Here is a 27183-nt window from a genome sequence, read left to right on the forward strand (position 1 = left end):
GTATTCATGTATTTTAAACTAATCACCATTATGCAAACAATATACACATTAACACCAAAGGAAAAAAATTTAAGTGATATGCATATAAGATAAAATTATCCACTAGGATTATAGTATTTTGATTTATGAAGACTTGTGCTTGAGATTTTATTTTGCTTTTTGACTTAGTATTGGAGACTAAACTAGATTTCACACGTGTTTTTATGACCTTTGATTAGGCTAGAGATAAAAATGTTTTCATCATGAGAAGGTCATTGTCTTAATCTTTTCTAGTGTTATTTGAAATTATTTGTTTGCATGCTGCTCTGATCTGTCCACTGCAAACTCTTTCAAGTTCATTATGTTGCACATTGCCAAGCATGGCACAGAAAATGCTCGATGAAAATTTACTTAACAGATTATATATTGTGTTCTTTTATTATCTCTATTCCATCAACTGTTGAAACCTTATGAGTAAGATTAAGAAGAAATGATTTATCCTCCTCTTTATAAAGTAATGTATGAATTTCATACAAATGTATTTATTGCCCTGTTCTAATTTTCTATTTTGGACCAATGGATAATTTATGAACTCCCTCTAGAAAATATATTTTAAAGTTAGTTTTAGTACTTACTTGACCAAGATCCCTTTAAAATCTTTTGTAGAGAGGTCATTCTCATGGCTTTAATAGTTTTTATGACACTATGTCTTGAAAGAATTGTCCAACAAGTCCCCAGTGGATCAGAGAGATGGCTCCTGGTAAAAATAAGCTTCTTAGAAGGTTTTCTGTATGAGTATTTTTTTCTAAAGGAATGATTGAAGGATTTTCAAAAGGCATTTGAATCTAAGCAGAGATTTAAAATAAAACTGTCATGTTCAATTTGATACTTTATGATTGTGACATATGAAAAATCTTATGTTACAGGCTTATACTTGTTTTATTGAAATCAAAGATAGATGGGCTTTTATCCTAACTGCCCTCTTGGCTAGAACAACTGGATTTTGAGAATAGATGTTACTTTGATATATGAGAATCTTCATGGATGATAAATGAGAAAAGAATGATGGAAAATGTAAGTAGTTAGACTATAGCTTTAATGGTCTGATAATGCCATTTCTCTTGAGCTGGATATTCACTGCCTTCTGTCATCTGCAACAGGAATTTTCAAATGTCTGTCATCTTTTCAGGTTGGTTTCTAGAGCCTCCTGTACTATAGTAGTACCTCTAATCATAAGTATGTTTCAGTCCCTGGTTTGTAGAGATATTTCTCAGATTTCCTCAGGATCATTTATCTCCTACATATATATGTACATACACACACACACATATATATGAATATATATTTCATCCAAAACTTATTCCATTATAGAGTTCATGAGTTCCCCCTTCCCCTTGAATGCAATTATATATTTTGTCCTCTGCTATTTTGTACAATGTCAACATGTATTTACCCTGCAATTCCAATTATAAGTTAAAGCTCTGAAATTGCAACCTGCTGTAACTTGTTCTCATGCTCTGACATAATTTTCAAGAAAAATGTCTTTTTTGTTTGTCATAGAAGAATCGATGCACTTTGTAATGGCTAAATATGTAAGAATGTAAAATGAAAGGTAACAATAGATGACATTTAGGCATTAAAGACTTAAATTACCCACTTATTTTGAATACATTACTGTAGTCAATAGTTTTAATCATGTTCAGTCATTAATAAACTATATTTTTATTAAAAATAAGAGGTGAACTTTTTATGAGCTAAACTTGATCTTTACCAGTAAAGTGGGAACAATAGTTACTGGTTTTTAAGGAATATAAGGCATAAACTCATTCTTTATATTTATATACATTAAAGCCCTATGTGATCATATTGTGAGACAAACTGACTTAGAAACCTGTTGTCAATGTCCAAAGCCTCTAATAGAAGAAATAAACTTTTAATATATTGATGTTTTTAAAAGATAGACACAGCACCTGTCATGTTGCCTATAATACCATAAAATATGGACAACAGAGACATTTCAATGCTAAGGAAACCAAGACCAACACAAAGAGCTCTTCCATGAAATTATTATATGGCTACGTGCAGTATTAAAAAATCATATTGATCAAAGTCAGAGCACAAAGAAAGCATAAAGAGGATGTTAAGTAGTTCATTTGAGACACAAAAAATTATAGAGTGAATAAACAAGAGGAGAGACATTGCCACAAGGAAGTATCTGGATATGTAGAATGTCTTATAAGTTAATGTTAGAATTATACAACTTTAATTATTTTATTAGTATACAAAACCTTCATATATGCTCAGGATTCTGAAAAAATTATTTTGGTGGTGGCATGCAGAATAGTTTAGAATAAAAAATAAATCAGAGAAAGTCACTTCCAAGAAATAATAATCAATAATCTGACAAACATTTCTATTAGACATTTTTATGAAATGGTCTATTCTGTAAGCTGAATAATTATATTGCCTTACTTATTATGAGGACAACTTTTAACTGTGTTATTATTTGTAAACTTATTAGGACAGTGGGTGGGGAATGGATGTAAAGTGACAGTTATTGATGTTGAAATTTTGAGGTCACTGTTGCTACACATGCTGTGGTACCCAGAATGCTGACCCAGGAAAAGTCAGGTTAAATCATCGCACCAAAATAATATGAAGACAAACACAAAGCCATCTCATCTAATTGTGGAGTTCCAAACAAGCTGATGCTGTTTTAAAATAGCTAACAAAATTAAATTTGTGAAAATAACTGAAATAAAATATTAAGAAGGAAGGAAGCACTGGGTACTTTTTGTAAGTTGATTTACTTTTCTGTGTAAAAAACGCTTGTGTAAGATGTTTTGTTTCAGAGATTTTCATGCATTTGAAATCATTCATTCTTTAAGATGTCAGTTCACATCTTTCAAAGTATCTTCACGTTTAAGGTGAAAACCATCAAGTACTAATAACTGAGCTCTTGTGAGGCTACAAAAATGCCCATGCCCTCTAACACCCCAGAGTACAGTTCTTGACATTCTCTTTACTCATGATCTTTTTCATGTGTTTATTTATTCTTGAGGTTGTTGTTTTATATATTTTTATTATTATGAGAATATTGTTTCCTTCTGCTTACTCCTCCTAGATCCTCCCTCACTTCCCAAACCCACCATATTTCATATTCTTTGTCTTAAAAACAAAACAAAAATAAACAAACATGGAGTTTAATTTGTGTCAGTCTACTTCTAAGACAGCTACTCCTCCTAGGACAACTACTACTAGTATGTAAATTATGTTAGAGTAAAATAAGCTATAAAACAGTTAATTAGCTTGGTCTTTATGTGGGTTCTCAACAACTGGAATGGGGGCTATCCTAAAAGTTATTGCCTGTACATGGGATATGCTCTTCTTGTTGGGCTGCCTTGTTTGTCCTCAGTGAGAGAAGGGTCTAGCTTCTCAGAGACTTGACATGACAGGGTGGAGAGATATGCAAGGCGGTCACTGCCAGCTCAGAGGAGACAGAATGAGTACATGGGGGAAGGGTTGTAGAGGGGGTTACCAGGACAGTTTGTATTCCCAGTAAAATTCAGCTGAAAAGAATTCATTTTTCTTTTGTGAGAGATTATTAATTGGAGATAGTGTCCAGATTAGGAATGGAGCCTTGTGTCCACTTCTCTCAGTGCTGGTTTCCCTTTGGCTCTGCCCCATGCAGGCAGGCCCTGTGTGTGCTGCTTCAGTCTCTGTGAGTTCATATTTGAATTCTTCTGTTGTATTTAGATGACTTTGTTTCCTTGGTGTCTACCATCCCCTCTGAATCTTTAGATCTTCCCTCCCTTTTCAGAGTTCCCTAAGCCCTAAGGAGAGAGATTTGATAAAGACTTACATTTAGAATTGAGTATTCCAAGGTCTCTGTAAATTTTCTGGCTGTGGATCTCTGTATTTGTTCACATCTGCTGTAAAAGGAAGATTCTTTGATGACGCTTAATCAGTTCACTGATCTCTGAGTATAGCAGAATTTCCTTAGGAGTCATTTTATGGCTACCTATGTTTGCAAAACAGTAGCATCTGATTTTCCCTCAGGTTCCTGAACTATCTGGTCTCAGATTCACGTTAGGCTCATTCCTGACATGGGCCTTGCCTCATAGAGGGACTTTCAATCCAATCAGATATTGGTTGGTCACTCCAACGACTATTGCACTAACATATCTTGCAAGCTTATTGTGGATTGGTGCTTAAAGCTGAATTAATTAATGCTTACTTTTCTTCTTTGGTAGTGTGAAGTGTATTTTCTTGTACCATGAACATTAGTCTGCATGAGTAAGGCATCTATTGATAGCCACTAGACCTACTTGTCTTTATTCAATGAGTTGTATAGTGTTTTTTTTTTTTTTTTTTTTTTTTTTTGATTTATTACCAATAGAGCCTTACCATCAGTTTGTGGAGGATAGATTTGTCCTCTACAATACAGTTCTTGGCAATGACTTGTATTATTTGAAAGTTTCCATGGGCTCCTTTGGCCAACAACTTGATAAGGTATAACCCATTCTCAATACAGAAAGTTTCATTTGATCATGAAAGATGTCCAGTTAACCTTTTGTCTCTCCTATTATTTGGCCATTTTATTTAGATTTATTTTATAAGTGAATGTCTTTTAAGAACCTTCTGCTATAATAAGTTTCTACATGACCCCTCAAATGGCCTAAGTTTTAGCTGTCTCTCCACATATATGATTATTTAAAAATAAATTAAATATATTTTAATAAGGTTCTCATAAAAATACTAAACTGGATGTTATAATATGTGTACAGAGAACTGTTGCAAATTCCTGTTGGCTTTGTTCTTGTTGCTTCTGTCTTTGTGAGTCCATATGAGCCTTGCTCAGTTGATTTAGGGGGCCTTGTTCTCCTGGTGTCTTCAATCACTTTTGACTCTTACACTCTTTCAACCTCCTCTTCCTTAGGGTTCCTTGAGTTCTGATGGTAGGGATTTGATGGAGACATCTGATTCTGATTTAGAGCTATGTGTTCCAAGGATTCTCCTCTCCCTCTCCCCCTCCCTCTCCCTCTCCCCCTCCCCCTCCCTCTCCCCCTCCCCCTCCCCCTCCCCTCCCCCTCCCCTCCCCCTCCCCCTCCCCCTCCCCCTCCCCTCCCCCTCCCCCTCCCCCTCCCCCTCCCCTCCCCCTCCCCCTCCCCCTTCCCCTCCCCCTCCTCCTCCCTCTCCCCCTCCCCCTCCCCCTTTCTTTCATGTCTGGTTATGAGTCTCTGAATTTGTTCTCATCTGCTGCAGAAACAAGCTTCTCTGAGTATGACTGGATAAGGCACTGACCTCTGAATATATAAAATATCATTAGGAATCCTTTTATTGGTACTGTTTTTTTATTGTTATTTTGTTTTAACTAGGGTATTTGGTTTCACCCTAGGTTTCTGGGCTACTTAGTCTCTGGTTCTCGGTCACTCAAGCAGTGTCGAATATGGGGTACATATAATGGAGTGAGCCTCAAGTAATAACAGATATTGGTTGACTACTTTTATAATTTCTGTAAAAAATTCTGTTTCTTGCAGGCAGGACAGAATATAGGTCAAAGGGTTTGTGGCTAGGTTGGTGTTTACATTTGTCTTTTGGCAGCCTGCAGAGTACCTCCCTACATCAAAGACACTAGAACATAAGAATAAAGGTTCCATGTAGACACCAGCTCAACTTCTTCATTTTCATTGAGTGGTGTGGGTATGGTCCTCAGCAATGGAGCTGAGCTGTCAGTTTATGAAGAGTAACCCGTTGTCTTGGCAATACCTTGAGTTGTTTGGGAATTTCCATGGGACCCCCTTGGCCAATAACTCAATCGAATGCCATTCAGTACTGTTATGTTTATGGTACTCCTGAGCATGTAAATTAGTAGATCTCTGATTCTTAGGCCTTCTCTTGGGGCTCTTTCCTTTCTGTTGGTTTTTCTTGCCCAATTTTGATGCGATGGTTTTGTTTTATCTTATCATATTTTATATTGTGTTTTCTTGATGTCCCTAAGAAATCTTTTAGAAGTCTCTTAGTTCTTTCCTAAAAAGAGACATAAAGGGAGTGAATCCTGAGGGAAGGTTAGTTGGAGAGGACCTGGGAGAAGTAGAGGGAGATGAAACCATAACATAATATATCATGTTAAAAAATCTATATTAAATAAAAAATAATAATAAAAATGAAATTAAGTTTCCTAAAGCCACTAATGTTTTGTTTTACTTAGTCACTGGTGTATTCCATTTTCTTCTTTGGCACATAAATATATTTGAAATATAAATAGAACATCAAAGTATAGTAAATAAATGAACAACATAAGGAGTAATTATATATAAATTTTTAATGGATTTATTTATAAGTGCTATAAATATTCAAGTAGAAACTCGGCCTTTTGTGTACAGCATTAGAATCTTTTATGTTTCTCTACTCTAAGACCCCTTCTCTCCTAACTCTAGGCTTGGATATGCTTTTTTTAAGGTGGATCAATTTGTGGCTATCTCTAAGAAGAACATTGCTTCCAACTTCTATTCCAGTGGTCTAGCAGTAGCAGGATACCATTCTCTTGCCTTTGTTCCCTCTTTCTTTCTTTCTTTCTTTCTTTCTTTCTTTCTTTCTTTCTTCCTTCCTTCCTTCCTTCCTTCCTTCCTTCCTTCCTTCCTTCTTTTCTGAGCTTTTTACATTTAGTTATTTATGTTTTAATTACAGAATGGTTCAATTCCAGCCAGGTAGTCAGAGTACAAGGCAAGGGTCAGACAGTTAAAATTTAAAAGGCCTTTAAACCTGTCGCTAAGCTTTTATTTAATTATTCTTTTGTCTGACCTTGGACAGTCTACCTTCTGGATCCTGCTGTCTCCAACCACAGGAAATTCAACTTTAACCTGCAATTTGCTTCTTGCTCACCATGGGGTCTGATGTTGATACTTCATTTTATGTTTAAATGCTGTCTTTTGTGTGTGTGTGTGTGTGTGTGTGTGTGTGTGTGTGTGTGTGTGAGTGTGAAGCATCATTCCAGAATTGTCAGTGCCATTATGGACTCATTCTTACTTTATGTTTATTTGAAAAATCACAGACACCTGAGATGAGAAAATTCACAAAGGAAAACATATTAGTCATACAGAAAAAATTCAAATATAAATCCTATACTATCTCAAGTCATTTTGATTTATAATCAAGTCAACTATTAATATTTTAGTTTTACATTTTATTGCACTTTGGCTCATTTTTATTTGCATTTGTTTGTGTGTGTGTATGTTTGTGTCTGTTTGTGCATGCTTGTTGTGTGGGTACAAATCTTGTGGTTCCCTTTGGGAATAAGAGGAAAGCTTGCTGGAGTCAATTATCTCTTTTCAAAGACTGAACTCAGGTTGTTTTCAGTTTGACAGCAGTTTCATTTGTTAACTGACACATCTCTTGGATATTAATATTATAGTTTCATAATCTCTGAGATGTTTAGATAACATTGATGTTATGGAATAGATTAAAATGTCACTTACTAGAATCCAAGATTCATACAGAACATTTCATCATAAAGATCATGAAAGCTTATCAAGATACCATTAATTCCCTCATCCAAATTAATTCTTTTAATTCTAACAATCAAGCAGGTTATTCATTTCAAACTCAGATGAAATAGTTCTTGATAATATCTAACATATATATAATATATGTATATGTAATATACTATATATATATATATATATATATATATATATATATAAAATCTTTACAATTATCCCATATAGCAATATATATCACAGTTAAGTCAGCATGACATTTTCACTTCTGACCCCAAGAAGCACCTGGAAGAAAATATTTCATTTCTGACTGTGACTCTAAGCCAAGTGGATATTCTTTCACAATATTTCATTGATGACCTTGTTAACTAAAAAAGAAAAACAGAAAATAGAGCTTATAAAGACTATGATAGTCATTTAATTGAGAATCTATGATTAGACAAATAACAGTTACATGTCTACTTTAAGCTACTTATACTTAAATCTATGATCTAAATGTTGGGTATGAAACTACAAAATTTAAAATGCTGGTAGTAAATCAATGAGGAAAAACAATAACTTCTGAAATACATTATATTTTTGCATCACAATCACCAAGTAAATATTTGATTAATACTAAAAATAGAAGCTTCTACTGCCTAATGAATTCATGTTTTATTATTCATGAACATATGATGCCTGAAGAAATGGTCCATCGGAGAAATCACAAGCAGGGAATAGGAAGTAATAAAAAGGATTAAATCTAAGAAGATGTTAAGAAACAAAAGAAGAAGAAGTGTTGAAATATTAGAATGTCAGTAGAGGAGAGTCACAGAAAATAAATGTCTAGAAAAGTGAAAGAAAAGAATTTCAGAAGTTTTATATACCAGATATATCTATAAAAATTCTTGGTTTTCTGAGGATCACTCTAAACACAGGACTTGATTCTTCAATATCTGCATCTTAATGGGAGCAAGACCTCTACTAATATCCATAAACTAAAAATGAGCCTGCTGATTAATGGGAGCCCTAAGCTCTGGGTTCTGTCTCTGCAACTGAGTTTTGAAAAGTCAAAATTCACATGATGTCAGTATAGCCTTATTTTAATAAAACTGAAGCCTAGAACAGTATAAGGGAAAACAGGTTGGAGCAAGGGGAAGTGTTTTTTCCATTATCGCATCAGTGCCTATCTATTCAAAGCAGAGGCTGAAAGGTGTAATTTGAAGTTTGCCCAGAGTGCTGTGATTGTTTCTAAAACTTGCTTTTGCTTGAGGAACGACCCAGCATGGGCTCTACATCTACAAGATGATGATGACAACTTCCAGGTCTGACCCCAAACTTTCACCTGGAGGGAAACATTTTATTTCTGGCTGTGACTCTAAACCATGTGAATATTCTCTCATAATATTTCACTGATGACCTGGTTAGAGAAAAAAAGTGCAGAATAATTTCATTTAGTCAGGAGATTTTTCTTTTAATTTTAAGATGCCTCAAAAATTACCACCAGATAGCATTTTGGAATCATTTTAGTCCTTTAAGAATTCCATCATCTTTACCACCATCAATATTCAGAGACAATAGCCTATTAGAAACAAAAAAGGGAGTTAAAGAGTAACACATTTATTTTGATCTTTCTCTATGTGATTATGAAAATTAATATTCATATATATATACTTGTGAATATTATTTATATAAGTATAGAAATTAAATTTGAAAAGCAAAATTAATATGTGTAAATATGTGTATGTATACAGAGAAAAAAAGTTGGACTCTTCTCATCCTAATTCTCCAGTTGTGATCTGTTCTCAAATAAACCAAAAGCACAATGATCATCAAGAATATTCTTAAATTATTAAAGGAAAATAATCTGAATCTCAGGTGTTCTTAAGCCAGTATTTGTTTGTTTCTTTATTATATTTTAAAAATGTAAGTGGCTTAACTTACAGATAGACTTTATGCCTCTACTGATGGTTAGCAAGTCTCTGAAGGGCATTAATATTTTAATTTATCCTGTAGATTTTGGTTGTTAAGTGTTGTTGTTGTTATTATTGTTGTTGTTTTAATGGGTGGGGCTTTGTTCAATACTTTTTCTGAGAATATTTCAAAGAAACATATGCTTCCAGTAGACAAGTGTTCCACCTTAGTTTCCAAGTATTACAAGCTAAGGTTTTTACAATTTTTAAAGCTTACTAAAAAAAGCTTATTTGAATAATTTTGTCATACTTACTTTTGAGATCTTCAATCTAAGAAATAAATGCCATTGTCTATACACAGGTGTATCTCAGAACAGAATGATCACCAGAATTAGATTATAAATAAATAATGGGATAAATAAATTATAATTAAAGCCAAAAAGAAATATGTTTCAGTTACTTTTAGAGATAATATATACTTCATTTTTCTAAATGCATGTTATAAATGCTTTGTGATTTCTTAAGTGAATCCAAAAAGGATTTACTCAAGTGAATTCAATCTTTAATATACACAGCAAATTTTTCTTTCTTATTCAACACACAGTAGCACAAGATTATGTATTAGTCTACTGCCTACTACAATGTGAAAGTCTTTCTTTCTAAAAATATGAACAAAATTATACAATGTCAAATTATATAAAATAACTTCATACACTTGCGGACAGTAAACATCATGTCTTATTTAATGTTTTATTGTGACAGTATTTTCAGTAGTTATATTAAACTTAGTTACGTGTCAAAACATTTAAGTTTACAACTTTTCTAATATAATCAAATCTTAAAATAGAAAGATATTTATTGGTGAACTAATGATAGCATTCTGCTTTAAAAACATGTACAAATAAATAATTAACAACAAAAGTCTCCTCTAGGAGATTATATGATAAATTTTCTTGGAACAATTAAGCAGTTATAAAAACTAAAATATTGCATAAGTGAGGTATGTTTCATTTTTATCATGTTACTCAGAACTGAGCTGCAATGTACAACCCCAAGGAGACAAATTTTACTTGAATTACAAACTTTGAAGGACATGATTATGTGTGTTATTTGGCTTTCTTTTACTTACAACCTGAAAGAGATCAGCAAAAAAACAAAATATTTTGGATCATATACTTAGAGGTTTCAGAACGGGGTCATGTGCTTCATTTTTTTCTGTGCCTGTGGCAAGGCAGAACTTCTGAAGTGAACTGTGATGGAAGAAGACTGCTCAACTCATGACACAGGGAAATACAGAAAGTCCAGAAAAACCTGAGAACCTAATGCATCCTTGAGAGACATACTTCCATTGAGTGGTTTCCAGCATGGACTATTCCATTGATGAGGTCCAAGCTTTCATGACGCAGCCACTTCCTTCCAATCTATTCTGGGGCATTGAGGACAAAGTCTTTGATACATAAGTGATAAAAATTAACTTAAGATTCAAATAGTACCAATGTGAATATCTCAGTAATCAAGAAGACATAAGGCACTCCATGTTGAATAGAGATATCTTTTAAGCAGTAAATAATTGATCAGTATGCCTACATGCATTAAAGCTTTATAAACAGAATAGAAAATAATAATACTCTCTGTCAGACATGAGAAATAAAGACATACATAGGAAAACAATAAATTAAACAGGATAATGCCATAGGTTTTCTTCTGAGGAAATCCATGAAGCTGTAAAATGAAATTTAAATTCATTAGAGACACTGATGTATTTACACTTTGAATTTACTAAATTTATCAAGAATGATTTTTATCCTAATTTAAACCATAATTTCTAAAATATCTTGTTGAATTCTTCATGAAAAATATTTTTAAAAAATACAAAGGCTGTGTTCTTGTTAAAGTACTAAATTATTTGTTCAAGTCTCATTCTTGTGTGTGAGGTGAGCGTGATAACCACTACACTATGGAAACAGGACTCAAATCTCATTCTCATGAAAGAAAAGTCTTTCTTTTATTATTAAATTTACTGGTTTTCTAGAAAATAGTTTGAATGATTATTAAATATATTAGGAAGATATTATAAAGCCACTTTCCTCATGCTCTTATACTCTCTCAAAAAATACAATAATTAAAAAATCACTTTCCTGGAAGGCATAGAGAAATTGATGCATAGGATTAAATGAAAACATTTTCTGCATTTGAGAAAGTCATTGTCTCATGAATACATTAAGCAGAAAGCTACTTAGGAATTTTTATGTATTTGTAGAGGCTTAAAACATTTTAAAAATTTTATCATCATACTCTAAAAAGGGGTTTTAGATGCCATGAAATAGAAATATAAAACATGTAAATTCATGTTTCAAATATATAATAGAATATATTGAAGACATTAATTTACTATGTAAATAGATGTACTTGCCTTTTCTTTTGTAGGGAATCATACTCAAAATTTATACTCAAAAAATTTCATATTCAAAAACTATAATTCATAAATACTGTATGTAAATATTTAATATAAAATTATGTTTTGCCATTAGAGGTGTATTATACAAATATATATATACATAAATATATATACACATACACACAAATATGTGTGTGTGTGTGTGTGTGTGTGTGTGTGTGTGTGTAGGAACCAGGCCTGAAGTCTAGATTATTTTACATGAGAAAGTTATGATTGTCATGTATGGTTGTCCATAAGTCTAATCCTAGCACTAAAAATGTAGAGGCAGTTAAATCTCTGTGATTTGGAGGATATTCAGTCAAACTGGTCTACACAGTGAGTTCCAGATGAGCCTAGATGACATCATAGTGAGACTTCTATTACTCCCACTGGACAACATCATAGTGAGACCTGACAAGATCATACTGAGACCTCCTTTACTCTCCCTGGAGTAAATTTTCCCCTCTCTGTTAACTTTCTTACTACTCATCAGTCTCTACCATTTAAGAGTTTATTCATAATTTGTATGCTTCCTGTGCCATTACCAGGTGAGAGCCTACATGCAGCTAGGGGTCATTGGTATTCTCATATTCTTGGCTCATTGATTTACACCGTTTTACTGGAGAAGCACTTGATAGGCATTGAGAGAAGTTTGTGGACTGAATAAATTAAAAATATGTATATCCACCAGAGGCCATATGCATAGAAAAAGTCTGTGTCTCCAATAATTTTTTAGTACTCTCCAATTTGCTTCTTGTTATAATACATTATTTGAACATAGAAAGTTTAAAAATTTAAATTATTTCAAAATATCAGCACAACTAATTGTCTATCCACAACAAATTTTTAATTAATAAAACATTTTACTGAATTTTGGACAAATGGTACTTTAAAAAAAATCAAATCTTTTACACAGATAATCTATCTCTCTGCTCTCTCTTGAGCAGCTAGCACCTGAACCCATGATTGTCCTTTTTGAATCACCTGACTGAAAAACTTATGTCCTGGTGCTTCCAGCTCCTTCTGCACTACCCTAGCTACTCTGTGAACCCAGCAGAAGACAAGGAAATGGGCTGGGTATTTAATAAAATGAGCTGTCACTGAGATACATTCTGTAGTGAAAGGGTTAACATCTCTATTTTTAAGTCTACTATTGCAAGCAGAAAAGGAGAACTGCTTTTTCTCTCAAATTCAGCAGAAAAGATAATGAAACATTAACTGAAAAACAAAGTCAAATATCATGAATTCAATCACAGTATACTCTCAAGTGAAGCTGGAGAGGTGGCTCAGTTGTTGCATATGTCTGCTGCATAAGCATGAGGACATGAGTTCAGATCCTCAGCCCTCCTGTAAAAGACAGGTGAAGTAGCCTACCTGAAACCCCAGTGCTGGATGAAAGACAGGCCAGTCTGAGCAGTCACTGGTTTTCCAGCTTATCTCCAAGGTTAATGAAAGATCCTCTCTCAAATCACTGGTGAAGGGATGTAGAGGAGGTCCTGAAGTAAATATCTGGATTCCACATGTGTTTGCAGGGGTAAGTACTACCCAAATGAACACTCATGAATACACATTGCTCTCGCACTCAGACACATGCATGAAAACTAACAATGATTGTTATTTCACACAGGAAGAGTAAGATGTAAATTATGTTTTGCTTTTTGTATGTTTATCATTCACTTGTAAAGATAATCATGTGACAAGTATATCTCAGTTAATATTACAGACAATCCATATGCAAATGATTACAGATATGGGCCCAGAAAACAAACCTTAAAGTCAGAAAAACATAGTAGAGCATGAGAGCTTTTTAAACACCACTGGGGTTAATATTCTTTGAAAAACTGTTGGAGTTGAACAGGTTAATTCTATTTCCCCTTCTTTGAGGGCACGTTCATAGAATATGTGATTCTATGTGACATCCTGGACAAAGTTTAACTACTAGCAAGCAGGTGTTTACCTAAACTCTTCCTTAGTTAAAGTCCTGACTTTTCCCCTTTAGATGCACAAGTGCAAAGCTAGTTTTTATTAACTGATTTTTAATAGATGAAACTAAAGCTGCCAGGATTTAATTTGTAGAAACTTGGTAATATTAGACGTAAGTACTTCTTGTATGCCTGAGTATTAGCCAGAAGCTTCATGGTGTCTGTCTGTTTCCTTACTGTGTTCAGCCTGATTAATGGTTGAGCCTAACATTTTTAGCACACTTATCAATGGCTGCCATCTGTTCCACTGAAAATACTAGGAGGATTATTTCCTCTGTGTCTGTTATTTTATTTTATTTTATTCTTAGAAATAGGAACCACAAAAGAAAGAAAAATAAAATGTGTAAACTGACATTTCTGTAAACTTTAACACATGGGATATTATAAATTTAAAATACAATCATAAAGGATCTGGGAAGTAGCTCATTGGGTAAGAATGCTTGTTCAGCAAGTATGATGACCTGGGTTTGAATCCCCAGGACTCATGGAAAAAGTCATGCATGGCTGATCCTGCTGGTAACCCCACCAATGAGGGCAGAAACAGATGAATTTCAAGTGCTCGCTAGACATTTAGGTTAGGGAAATGGCAGGACTTACTTTCAGTGGAATATTTGTCTCAAAATAATAATGGGGAGAGTGACAGAGAAAGACAGCCAGTGTTCTGTTCTGGCTTTCTTGTGTGCATGGACCTATTACACAGAGAGAAAGGGGGATGGAGGGGGATGGAGGGAGGGAGGGAGAGGAAGAGAGGAAGAGGCAGAGGGAGAGGGAGGGAGGGAGGAAGGAAAAGAGAAAGAGTAAGTACATAATACTCTCCAAACAAATTAAGGCAAACTAATAAAATGGCATAAACTCCATACATATACCTAAAAGCAAATATTGGTGTATATGGCATCAGGTAGCCAGAATATTTCTAGTAAGGAAAAAGTATCTCCAACATAGACCTTCCTCTCATGCCTGTACCTCCAAATGAGTCAGTCACTGTGGTGATTATTATGGAAGTCACTTTCCTGCTCTTGGCACTCTATTTCTAAATATAGGTTGCACATCGCAATGTGGTTTAGGCAACCTGGAGGATTGATCCATATGTGAACATATGGATCTTCACATGTCTTCCTTTACTGGGATTTTATTAAAGCGATGATTTTGAGAATTGACTCTGTAGCAATAGCTCATATACTTTCAAGGGTGTTAATTGCTCAGGTGTGTACATTAATCATAGTGCTCACATTTGAAACTGTGATGAGTAATGCTATCACAAATGTTGTAAAGGGTACATACACTTTTCTCTTGGGTACATAACACGGAAGAATTGCTAGTGCCTGTGCAGATTTCTGGAGATATCACAAGATTTCCCATAGCCGTGCCTCTTCCAGACTCACTAAACAGACAATTCAGCAGAAACAGAAGCCAACGACCCCCATCCCAAACTGCTCTCTTCTTTTCTTTTGTTAAGAATGAGCTGTCTCTTCATGTTTCTACTTCAGATTACTCAGATTTAGTTTTAAGGATTTAGCAAATTTGTAAACTTACTAGGCTCATATAAAATTCCTTTTTCACAAGAGGCAATTAAAGTATCCTTCCCTTTCTAGAATTAAATATTCTTTTGAAATTCTTGGAGTTGTTTACTTCTAGAAACGTTTGTTTTGGAATAATGTGTACAATAAAGACCTTATCAATTCCTTTATGTTTATTTCTTAGTATATTCATTCCTGACATAAAAATAAATCTTCAGCAAATTGAATTCCTTCTTTTCAGATCTTTTCTTATTACATTTTAGTGCTCTTTTTTTCTGTGAGGTCATTGACATAGTAATTAGTATCTGCTTTTACTAAAGTATCATTTACAAAGTCTTGAATATTTGTGTCATGTATTCATCTGACTCCTGTGACTAAAACTGTGTGACATCATTGTGAAAATGTGAATACCTTGTATTTAAAAGAAGTAACGAGGGGAAATATTGAAAATTAGCTCGTGGTTAAGAATACATCTTCTGTTTCAGGGTACTTGAATTTGGCTCCCAGCACCGATATTGTTTAGCTCATATTCCTGTAACTCCAGCTCCAGGGATTTAGACACACTCTTCTAATCAGCATGAACACCTTCAAGCATGTATGCATACTATCATGCAGCTATACATGTATACACATAAAAATAAGTATTTTTAAAAGAGCAGAATTGGTAGTCAGCTAGCATTGTAACAGTTGTTTAAACAGGTGCTATGATTTACATTTTAAAAAGAGAATCTTTAGGGATATTTCAGAGAATACTGATTTTTTAAAAATGCTTTTTGTCACATTTTGATTTAAAATGTGGAGGCTACACATATAAATGCTCAAAAATTTAGAAATTTTTACATATTCTGCACACTAACTTCTGGTTATGTTACAGTGTCTTTATCTCTGATTGTACAGTTTACTTCAATGTCCACTTCAAGAATGCAGGTACAATAGTTTCTTTGTTATTGTTTAAGTTTTGCCATGTTCCATCATTACTCAGAGTTTCTAATGGCATCCCATAGGAACAGAAAACAACCTCCTTTCATAAGCCACTCCCACAACTGGAAATTTTTCTCTCTTCCTGGCTTCTCAGTTCACTCTTTGGGTATCTTGTAGCTCTTGGAATAGTTGGGAAAATCCCAGTTCTCAGGCTAGCCATCTATCCTAGAATAAAGAATGATTCAGTTAATTTATAGTTATTAGAATTTCAAGCTAGGAACAGGAAATTCAAGCCACCTTGCAAAACGTTCTATTGAGTGGTATCTGTTTTCAGGTGGATGGCTGGATGATAGATGGGTGGATGGATTCTGGATGAATACATGAGTGAGTTTCTGATATTCAAGCATCTATAACAGCAATTAGGTATAAATTAGTAACAAGGTTTGATTAGGTATGTAACACAATAAATAAAAATCCACTAGGTGATTAAGCTTATTTATAATAATAGTTACATTTCACACACACAAAACAGTCTTCTGTGGTAGGACAAAGATCTTCAACTAGCTGTTGGAAGTTACAGCATAATTTTGCCATACATATGTCAGGGTTGCTTTACATATTTGTTATTTTATGTCCATCAAATACACACTTTTGAATAAGTAAGTCTTATATGTCAATGAATCATTTGTGTATCTGTAAGAGTTTGTGTGTGCATGTGGAGGGTGACAGAATCTTACTTTCAGGAGAGAACACAAAAATATGCCACTCAGATACATAGTATATGTATGTGTGTGTGTGTGTGTGTGTGTGTGTGTGTGTGTGTATGTTCCCTAGAGAAATATTCTGACGTTTTTATTGCCATAAACTGTCAACTTTGACAATTCCTATTATCAGAATTTTTTTCAGTTACTGAAACCCTATTTTTGACATGCAGTGTTCATTAGGTCAATGGCTTGTAATTGAATAGGTCTATTAAATCTAATGTTGAGTATGTTAAACTTGTGAATGAGTTATTGCTAAATAACATAATTACAGCTATAAACTACACCCAATGGTATCTACTTTTTCCTTGTGAGTCTTAACTGGAAAAAGATGGCTTTGTATAAAATCACCTTGAAATGGTGAAATGCTAAAAAGAAAAAAGTCATGTGGTAAAAAAAGTTTTCATCAGAAGAAAAGGGCATGTGATTATGGCAAGCTGGAATGGGCCAGCTGGAGATCTGTGGGACTTCTAGAGTTCTGGCAGCAACAGGCCATTTTCTATAAGGAGACCCAGAGGTCATCTTTTAGCCTGGTTGCTAGGGCAACCAGCTTGTTTAGAATGGGTTTCTGAAAGAGAAAGTGAAATTCTCAGTTCTTATTTTAAGATAGAAGTTGCAGCATTCCCTAAACCAAGGTGGAGCCTGCAACAATGTTAACTGCAAAGGGACAGACACTTGACATGGAAGCTGTCTCCAAGCAATAAATTTTGTCATTAAGGAGCCCAAACCAAAAGATTTGCAACTATCTATGCCATTGAAATGCAAGATGTATCTAAAGAGAATAGAACAACCCCCCCCTCACTTTATACACAGGACTCACAAAGGTCATTAATTGATGATCATTCTCAAAGACATTAAGACATTAAATTGACTAATTCATTCATGGGGTTCTCTTTCATTTTGTGAAAAATTTTACATTTTCATTTAAAAGCAAAATAAAACCTTTTCTTTACATATAGCTTTTGTTCCCCACCAAGCAATGATTTTTCTAGTTTCAAGCAATCATTTTTCTTACTCATATCAGGAAAGTCTCCAACATACTCATTTAAAGCACTAGTTCTGGGCCTACAGAGCACTATTGTGGTGCCCTAATAAAAGCTGGTTTGATGAAAAGATCAAATGGAATATATTTCCTTCCCATTTGCTTTCTACTACTGTTGTGGAGGAGGCATTAAGTTTCTGACTCATACTTAATTTTGCTTCATATCAATAACATAGGTGACATGTGAAATGTCTCCATACTATGGTCTTAGTCATTATTTTCTCTTATTTAAATTCAAAGCATTTAGAAAAATTATGACTAAAGAAAAAAGAATTCAACATTTATTAAGCATTTTTCTTTCCAACTTTAAATTTTCAATTAGAAAGTATAATAAAAATAACTAGTCCATAGCCATGGTTTATTTATAATATTTTTTACAATAAAATATATTTTAGTGACATCACTGTCAGATTTTTCTTAGATGTTAAATATCAAAAAATTAGACAAACAAAAATTAAAGAATTTTGTAGAAAAAACTGACTAGTACAATTCAAAATTTTCAAGGTTATGATTAACAAAACAAACAAACAACAAAACTCAAATGTCTAAGAAGCTATCACTGATTAGAGTTTTAGAATGTACACCTGGTCCCTGAAATAGAACAGGATAAGAAAAATAGATTTAAATTCTGAGTTAAATTTGTTTTTGCTTAATGTATTTAAAAATTATTTTAGTATTTTGCCAATATGAATATATTCACTTTGAAAGCCATTCAAAATCTCCTTAAGCTTTTGTTATTAAAAATTGGTTTAAATAATTGGAACTTGATGCACTCTTTTTTTAATAAAATAATTTATTTATTCACTTTAAATCTCTATTGCTGCCCCCCAGTGTTGGTCCCTCCCTCACATAGTCCCTCCCTCCATTTCCTTTCCCTTTCTCAACTTAGAGGGTAGAGTCTCCCACTGGGTATCTCCCCAACCTGGCACAGGAAGTCTCTGTAGGGGTAAGTACCTCTCTCTTACTGAGGCCAGACCAGGCAGCTATGTTAGGTGAATGTATTTCACAGACAGACAGCAGATTTACAGACAAACTTTGCTGCAGCGGTTGCATGACCCACATGAAGAACAAGCATGTCTCTTGATCCTGAAACGCCCCATCCACTATCTCACCCAGCTGTCTTATAACCATTTGTTGCCCCTCCTAAGTGAGCTTCAAAAATACTTCCTGGGGCCTTCATTCTTGTTTTGCTTCTTTGGATCTGTGGAGTATAGCATGGGTATCCTGTAGTTTTGGGCTAATATCCACTTATAAGTAAGTACATATCATGCATGTTCTTTGGGGTCTGGGTTATCTCACTCAGGATCATATTTTCTAGTTTCATCCATTTGACTATAATATTCATGATGTCCTTGTTTATGAGAGCTGAGTAGTATTCCATTATGTAAATGAACCACATTTTCTGTATCCATTCTTTGGTTGAGGGGCATCTGGGAATTTCTGGCTATTACAAATAAAGCTGTATGAATACAGTGGAACACATCCTAGTGGTATGGAGCAGCATCTTTTCAGTATATCCCCAGAAGTGGTATAGCTGGGTCTTTAGGTAGTACTATTCCCAATCTTCTGAGAAACTGTCAGATTGATTTCCAGAGTGGTTGTATAAGTATGCACTCCCACCAGCAATAGAGGAGTGTTCCACTTGGTCCACATCCTCACCAACATATGCTGTCGCTTGGGTTTTTGATCTTCCTCATTATGCTGGGTGTAAGATGGAGTCTCAGAGTTGTTTTGATTTGCATTTCCCTGGTGACTAAGGACTTTGAGGATTTCTTTAAGTGCTTTTTGGCCACTGGAGATACCACAGTTGAGAATTCTTTGTTTAGCTCTGTATCCCATTTTTAAAATGGGTTATTTGGGTGGTTGGTGTCTAACTTGTTGAGGTTTTTTTTTAAAATATATTTTGGATATTAGCTCTCTGTCAGATGTAGAGTTGGTGAAGATCTTTTCCTAATCTGTAGGCTACTGTTTTGTCCTATTGACAGTGTCCTTTGCCTTACAGAAGCTTTAAAGTTTCATGTTGTCCAATTTATTAATCTTAGAGCTTGTTTACAACATAAATCCTTTCCAAAAATAAGTGGCAGGTCTTTCAACTTGGAAAAAAGTTTATTTCCTGAACCCTTAAAAACAAGGTCATTTATATGTGGTTGTTTGCCTCTATGTTATAAAAGCTGAAGTTTAGGACACTATCAAAATAACTCTATTTAGTATTTTAATTATTTGTTATCACTTGTTCTGCAATAATAATGAATGATTTAACAACACTTAAAGACTTTCTTGCTCATATTTAATTCACTTCTTAAACTCACTATAGTAACACAAATTGAACATTGTAGTGCCTTCATATATGTGGATATCTATGAATATTTTAAGGTCTTATTTGATATTATGATAATTACCAAGATGTACTCAATAAAGTGACCATTTTTCAGTACAAAAGAACAAAAATAGTTTTACTAAAAATTTTCATGTCAATTTTCTTCAAGGGAAGAGTTTCAATACATCCCTGCCAACTAGAAAAAGTATTTCTAATCTGTATGCATTCTACCTTGTATGTTTTATTTATCTTTGTGCTCATGACCAGTTAAATTCCTGCTCAGATTCATAGAGATAATTTTATGATTTTTCACTTACACAATATTGTTGTTACACTATGGTCACAAACATCCTATCAATGCTACAAATAAAATACCATCTATCTATCCAACCATCCGTCTGTCTGTCTATCTATCTATCTATCTATCTATCTATCTACCTATCTATTATCTATATACCTATCATCTACCTAACTTTGATCATCTCTCTATATTATCTATCTGTCATCTATCATCTATTTATTTATCATCTATTTACCTATCATGTATCTATTAACTATTTAACATCTATTGTATCTATCATCTATTATCTATCATATATCCAATCTATATATCTATTTATCTATCAATGATTTATCTATACATTTATCTATGGCATCTATGTCAATAAGCCTAAGCTACCCTAATAAAGTATCACACATTATTTGGCTTTAACCACAGAAAACTATTTTTCTTTGGTTTGTAGACGGTTTTCTCATTATGTACTTATGTATTCTCTCATTTTTAAAAAGCAGAAAAAAAGGAAGCATGATGGTCATGATTATCCTCATGAAAACCCTAATTCTACCATCAAAAGTTACCTCCACAAACCTGTCTAGCACTATTATATATCTCCAAATAACATCACATTGGATTCAGTGTATGAACTTTGGAGAGACAGAACTCAGTACCCTACCAATTTCTGATAAGAGGAAGGTTACTTTTCAAATGCAATTTAGGTGTTTTCTGTGGGACATCTCTTATACTTTAAATGGGCAAGTTTTATAGTAGATGGAAATTAATCTATTGATGAGAAACTTAAAGTTGAAGATAAGCTTAAATAAATTATTTGAGACAAAATATTTAATTATTATAAAATACTTACATGAAATTTGTCTATGTTCTTAGACATTACAACACAAGACTCCAAATTTTAACACAACAGATTTAAACCTAAATTAAATGATTTCTTAAGCACAACTTACTTCATGTTATTTTGTAGCAAGAGGAATTTTAAGAAGAGAACAAATTTTTCATTTGTATTTGTTCTTAGTATATTTTGCTAAATGTAAGCATACACAGTTATATTGTTCAACAATATTTGAACCATGATGAAATATTAATAGAAGCTCTATTTGTATTCAAGGGAACATTTGAACACTTGGTATTGGTTGGTCATATATATTAAGTTATATCAGAATCATAGGAGACCATTAAATTCTTATTTGTGCAAGCCAGTTTTTAATAATAGGCAAATATGCTTGTTTTTCAAAAGTGTTAATCACGACTGTGCTAAAAGCATTTTGTCTGTTTTGTATGTGGATGTCCTGTGTTAGTCAATGACTCCTCTGTATGTATTGTGGTAGTAAGTTAACTTACTTATTTTCTCTTTACTAATTAGCCCTAAACCTAAATCATTATTTTTTTCTTGACTAATTTAAGGACACATGCCTAAAAGGCTTGATAGTCTAAATTTTGAATGCTTAACAAAAAGAAAGGTAAAATTTCAAGTACATTTTGTTAAATCCCAAAGCTTGTGTTTGGGAAATCATTAATATTATTTTCTATTGTACTATTTGAAATGTTTAAATTGTAAACTAATATGGATAGAATTTTTTTGTATCTGATTATTTTGCTTGAATATTTGTTAGAATTGGGACTCCTAGAATAAAAATAAAGTACCATTATGTACAGTTTTGCCATGTGTAGCAAATAATACTTAGTTCATAAGATAACATGACAGAGGATAACACCTTGTGGAGAATTTTCTGTACACTAAAACTTTGGCCCATCTTTTCAAATTCTCCCTCAGTTCCATGCATTACCCTTCTTTATGAGCTGAGCACCAAGTAATTTGCCTAGGTTGTATGATGAGTAGATAAGAAAACTGTGATATCAATACAAAAGATTCAACAATTTCCCCCATCTATCAATTCTTATATATTAGCATTTTTCATATAATTTTGTATGACTTAGGGAGGGCCTCCTGAGGTTCTATGCCTCCCTGAGAGATCACTGGCAGTGTATGTTTTCTGAGGAAAAGGGTGCTATTTTTTCACATTAGTAACTTGCCTTTGTTTCAGTAAATAACCTCCCACCTATGCTGAGGAAAGAGACTAATTAAGCTTAATGAGTCTCACATAAAAAGATTTGCAAATAGAAAAGTTGAGAAGAACCCTTTCAGCAGGAGGATGATAGAGATGAGAAACAGATGGGGTAAAAATGACTAAAATTCATTATTAAAGCTAAACAAACCTTGTGCTGATTCCATATTGTAATCATTAACAGAATTTCATTTGGAGTTGGGGTTGGTGAAAGTCCAACAAATAACAAAGAACTATGATGCCATGTGCTAAATACAACGTATCAAACACCAGTAGTTATAAAGAAATTGCGCAGTTCCTTGTTTGCAGGTGTATAGCTACTAACCCTTTGATAAGAAAGACATAACTGGTTGCAGAGATGGGCAGACATGTTATTGTGTGCTCAAAGTTCAACATCATTCTTGATGTATTTTTCAAGACTATAGCAGATCTAAGAAAGACAGCAGGAGCACTGGGATTGTCTTCACATTGTTATTTTACTTATTTTACTTTTAGTGCGGAAAATCTTTTGTGATAGCTCTGAGAGTGCGTTTTAACATGGAAAATGCTGTCTTTCAGTGAGTAAGAAACAATGTTCATGGGAATAATTTGAAAGAATTACACTCTCTGTCTTCTAATAGCAGAAAAAGGATTGTGACAACTGTATATTTGGAATAAAGACACAGAATAGAAACACAGTGACTAACATTTCTGAAAGTGCCTTTGATGAAATCTCTCCTCATGTTGGTGAAGAAAATTTCTCCAGGAATAAAATATGCTAAATTTATAAATTAAAAAGTGTGGCCATTTTGAATACCAAAGATGTTAAATTACTAGAAAAATGCATTTTACTTATTTTGTTTTTCAATATATCTACAGAAAACATGTGATATAATACAGCAAAAACAAGATGCCAACCTAAAAAGTTGGCATTGATTATTTCCAGAAAAAAAGAACATGAACCCAAAACCAATACACTCAGCTTACATAATTAGTGATCATTTTTAAAGCTAAAGCAAAAGATTCAGAAATACATGTATTCAAGCCTTGACCAGTCTGTTACATTTATGATAATATGAAAAAAATAGTACCTGTTTACAGCAGTAGTTACTAGGATTAACCTGTAAATAAAAGTTTAAAATATATTGTATTTTACTTAATAATTATTTAATATATCCTACTTACTGTAAAAGAAGAGAATCACATGAGCCCAAAATGAAGCTTTACTTTTGCTATTTTCTAAGTTATGACTATTTGTTGAAAATCTTCAATTTGTGTAAGACAATTAGAAATATTATTTTATTAGAATTTATAAAACTAACAGTATGTATCTATTTCACTTATCTGGGCTAAATGCTCACAGCAGTGGGAAATTAAATGAAAAATTGTCATCACGTGTGCAGTATTGACACCAAAATGATTACTTATATTAAAAATGATTAATGCCAACAGATTGACACATTGAATTTCACATGATGCATTATGTTTTCAAATTGTGCTGCAACTTCTATTAGTCACACACTTCCCTTTGAAGAAATCATTCTATGAAGTAAAGGGAATTTTAGAAGCTCAACCCTAGTGGAATAGTTGAATAGATAAAACTCCAAATACCAAAATACTCATAGGAAATGATGGATAATCAGATTCCTTTATGTGCTTTCAGATATTCAGACGATGCTGGTTGGTTTTTAAGAAGGCTTCTAGCAAGGGGCCCAGAAGGCTAGAAAAGTTTCCAGATGAAAAGGCAGCTTATTTCAGAAACTTTCACAAGGTAAGTCACACACATAGAGGTCCCTGGGGAACAACTGGGCACTTGACAACTTGTGGAGAAATTTCTTTGATGGATGAAATCTACAGAGAGAAAAATTCATGGCCAAGATAAAATGTTCCTGTTCTGATAAAATGCAAAAGTTATTTTTCTTCCTTATCTTAATCATCTGCTGTAAATCCCAGCTATACTTCTGCAAAGTGAAAGGCTCATTTTTATGGTGACTTTGCAAAATGAGATGAATCATAACTCAACTTGATCCTTTCTAAGGTGCTGAGTGGGCACTTTCCCTCTTTTCAGGTTAATTGTGCATTTGCTACTCTGATTAGGGAACTATAGGAAGTATTTAGGAAGTGGCATTTATCAGATAATCTTTAGCAGTGTTAATGACACTGTTAATATAGATAGCATCAGCCTTTTACTCAGCAAATTAACAAAAAATGATCATCAAATATGCTGACAGGTAGATGCTGCATAAATCCTAGGAAAGGATTAGGACTTGTGGCATTTTTGGAATAAGTGTGGCTTTGTTGGAGAAAATGTGTCACTAGGGTTGAGTTTTGAGGTTTCAGAAACTCATGCCGGATTCAATCTCCCTCTTCCTCTCTTTCTCCCTCTCCCCTCCCTCCTCTCTCTTTCTGCATCCTGCCACTCTAGGTGTAAAACTTTTATCTTTCTTTAGTATTATGTTTGCCTGAGTACCACTATGTTACCAACCATGATAACAATGGACTAAACCTCTGAACTATAAGCTAGACTCAATTAAATGTTTCTGCTTTTTGTTTAGAATGCAAGATGTAACTTTTTGACATCCATCTCTATCTACTATGTTTCTGTTCTGTCATCATAAGCTCTAATCCATCTGGATTCATAAGCCCAAATAAAACTCTTTCTTCCAGAGTCGTGGTGTTCTATTAAGACAATAGAAGAGTGAATAGTGCAACCTGCCTGCTCAGCAGTGATATACACTGAAACTCTAGCCAGTACAAAATTTTTTCTCCCAAATAAAGCAAGCAAAATACCTAACAAGACATTATGTTAAGCTTGAACTTAGCCATATTTTATATAAAAAGATGCATTTGCTCTAGGATTTCAACTGCTTATATAGACTGGTAATTTGGGTACAAATACATCTTAGATGTCTGCTCTATGACAGATCTTCTATTTGTCCTGCTACGTAAGGTTGCATAAGACAAAGCCATTGTACTCCCAAAACCTTGAATCTTACTGCAGACAAAATTCATATGCACATAGCACAACATGGAGACCTAGAAAACTATGCATTTCCCATTATTTGTAATTCAAGTAAATGTCTTAGCAAAGATGCACCTGAGTGATGAATGTTGTGGTAGTAATGTCTCCACCACTTACTGCAAAGTGATTACCTCTTTGAGGGATATGAAGCAGTTCCCCTTTCTTCTTGCTTATCTTGTTGTTGATGTTGTGTTTTACTTGTTTATTATATTTGTGGTTTCTTCTTCCTTACTTATTATTGTTACATATATTTAGCCATATACTAAGTTTATTTAGTGTGGCCCATATGTATTGATGATTACAGGCAACTTTTGTAGCTAGGATAAATTATCAGAGGGTTGTTTCCTGGAACGGACTGAATCCATATCTCTTAGGAGTCATTAATTGCCCATAATTTTTCACATAGGTGTTATTTATTTTTGAGACCAAGTTTTACTATATAGCCCCATCTACTTGTGAATATATGAGCCACTGAATTCAGATATTCAGGAGATAAAAAATATAGCCATGAATCATCACAACTGAAACTCCTAATTTTATATAAGCTGACTTTTCCAACTTTAATTTATTTTTATACTACAGTAGCAATCACACGCTCTCTATAGGAATGCTTAGGGATAAAGTACATGCCTATTCTGATTTATCTTGGACACTGCTCATTGAAAATCTCTTCATTTCCACTGTGAAAAGTTAGGTTTTAAGAAAATTTCAGTCTTTGAGTTATCCTGCTCATCAGTCTGACCTAGAATTCAAGCTCATTATATGCCTGATTTTCTAGAGTTTGTTTTATGTATAATATTGTTCACTGTGCTAGAAATATTGCACTGCACCAAGGAATGCAGTGGTGGAAAAAAATTATGAAATGCTTTCTCTGTTTACCATTGGTCTTAAGCTTAAGTGACTATGAAAGTATTATATAAATAAAGTGTTTTTATTGTAATATAGAATCAGAATAAAATATAAACTGCTACAGCTTGAAGTGACAAAGATGAAGAATTAGAAAAAAAACAGCCCATAAGAATATCCAAGACATATGTAATAGAAGATCACTCCATAAGCAAAGAAAAACAAAAACAAACCAAACGAAAAACAAATAAACAAAAACCACCTGGGAAAGATCAAAAGACTTTTGGGGACAAAAGTGTGACAAGTGAGATTTACAAAAAAAAGAACTGAAATATATTCCAAAAGTCATAGAAATGTATGAAATGGCTTAAACAAGAGAGTGTATCATATGACTATTTTTTTTAAATATCTATTTCTCTTTCTATTGCCAATATACATAAGTAATCCTTAACTTTTACATTAAAACACAAAATAACTTAGGTATAGCTTAGGTCTTTGAACCAAGGGATTTTGTTTGTAAAGTAGAAACAAATGAATTACCAAAACAAAATGTCCCCCTTTACTAAGTGCAGGGGCAGTCAGAGGGGTGGTAGTAATGGCCCTGGCACTGAAAGAATCACTATCACAA

At 33.6% G+C, this 27183-nt stretch overlaps 1 protein-coding gene across 4 annotated transcripts in view; it reads left to right on the top strand.

Annotated features, from left to right (window-relative positions):
* The window catches only part of Dok6 (docking protein 6), a 382064-nt gene that overhangs the window by 89946 nt on the left and 264935 nt on the right, over positions 1-27183 (top strand). For all 4 annotated transcript variants that reach the window (XM_076912327.1, XM_034518225.2, XM_076912329.1 and 1 more), the window contains exon 2: positions 24351-24458. In XM_076912327.1, coding sequence (XP_076768442.1) covers positions 24351-24458 — 108 coding nt within the window. The remainder of the gene's footprint in view (positions 1-24350; positions 24459-27183) is intronic.

This window comes from Arvicanthis niloticus, chromosome 14, assembly GCF_011762505.2.
Source record: "Arvicanthis niloticus isolate mArvNil1 chromosome 14, mArvNil1.pat.X, whole genome shotgun sequence".
Taxonomy (NCBI): Eukaryota; Metazoa; Chordata; class Mammalia; order Rodentia; family Muridae; genus Arvicanthis; species Arvicanthis niloticus.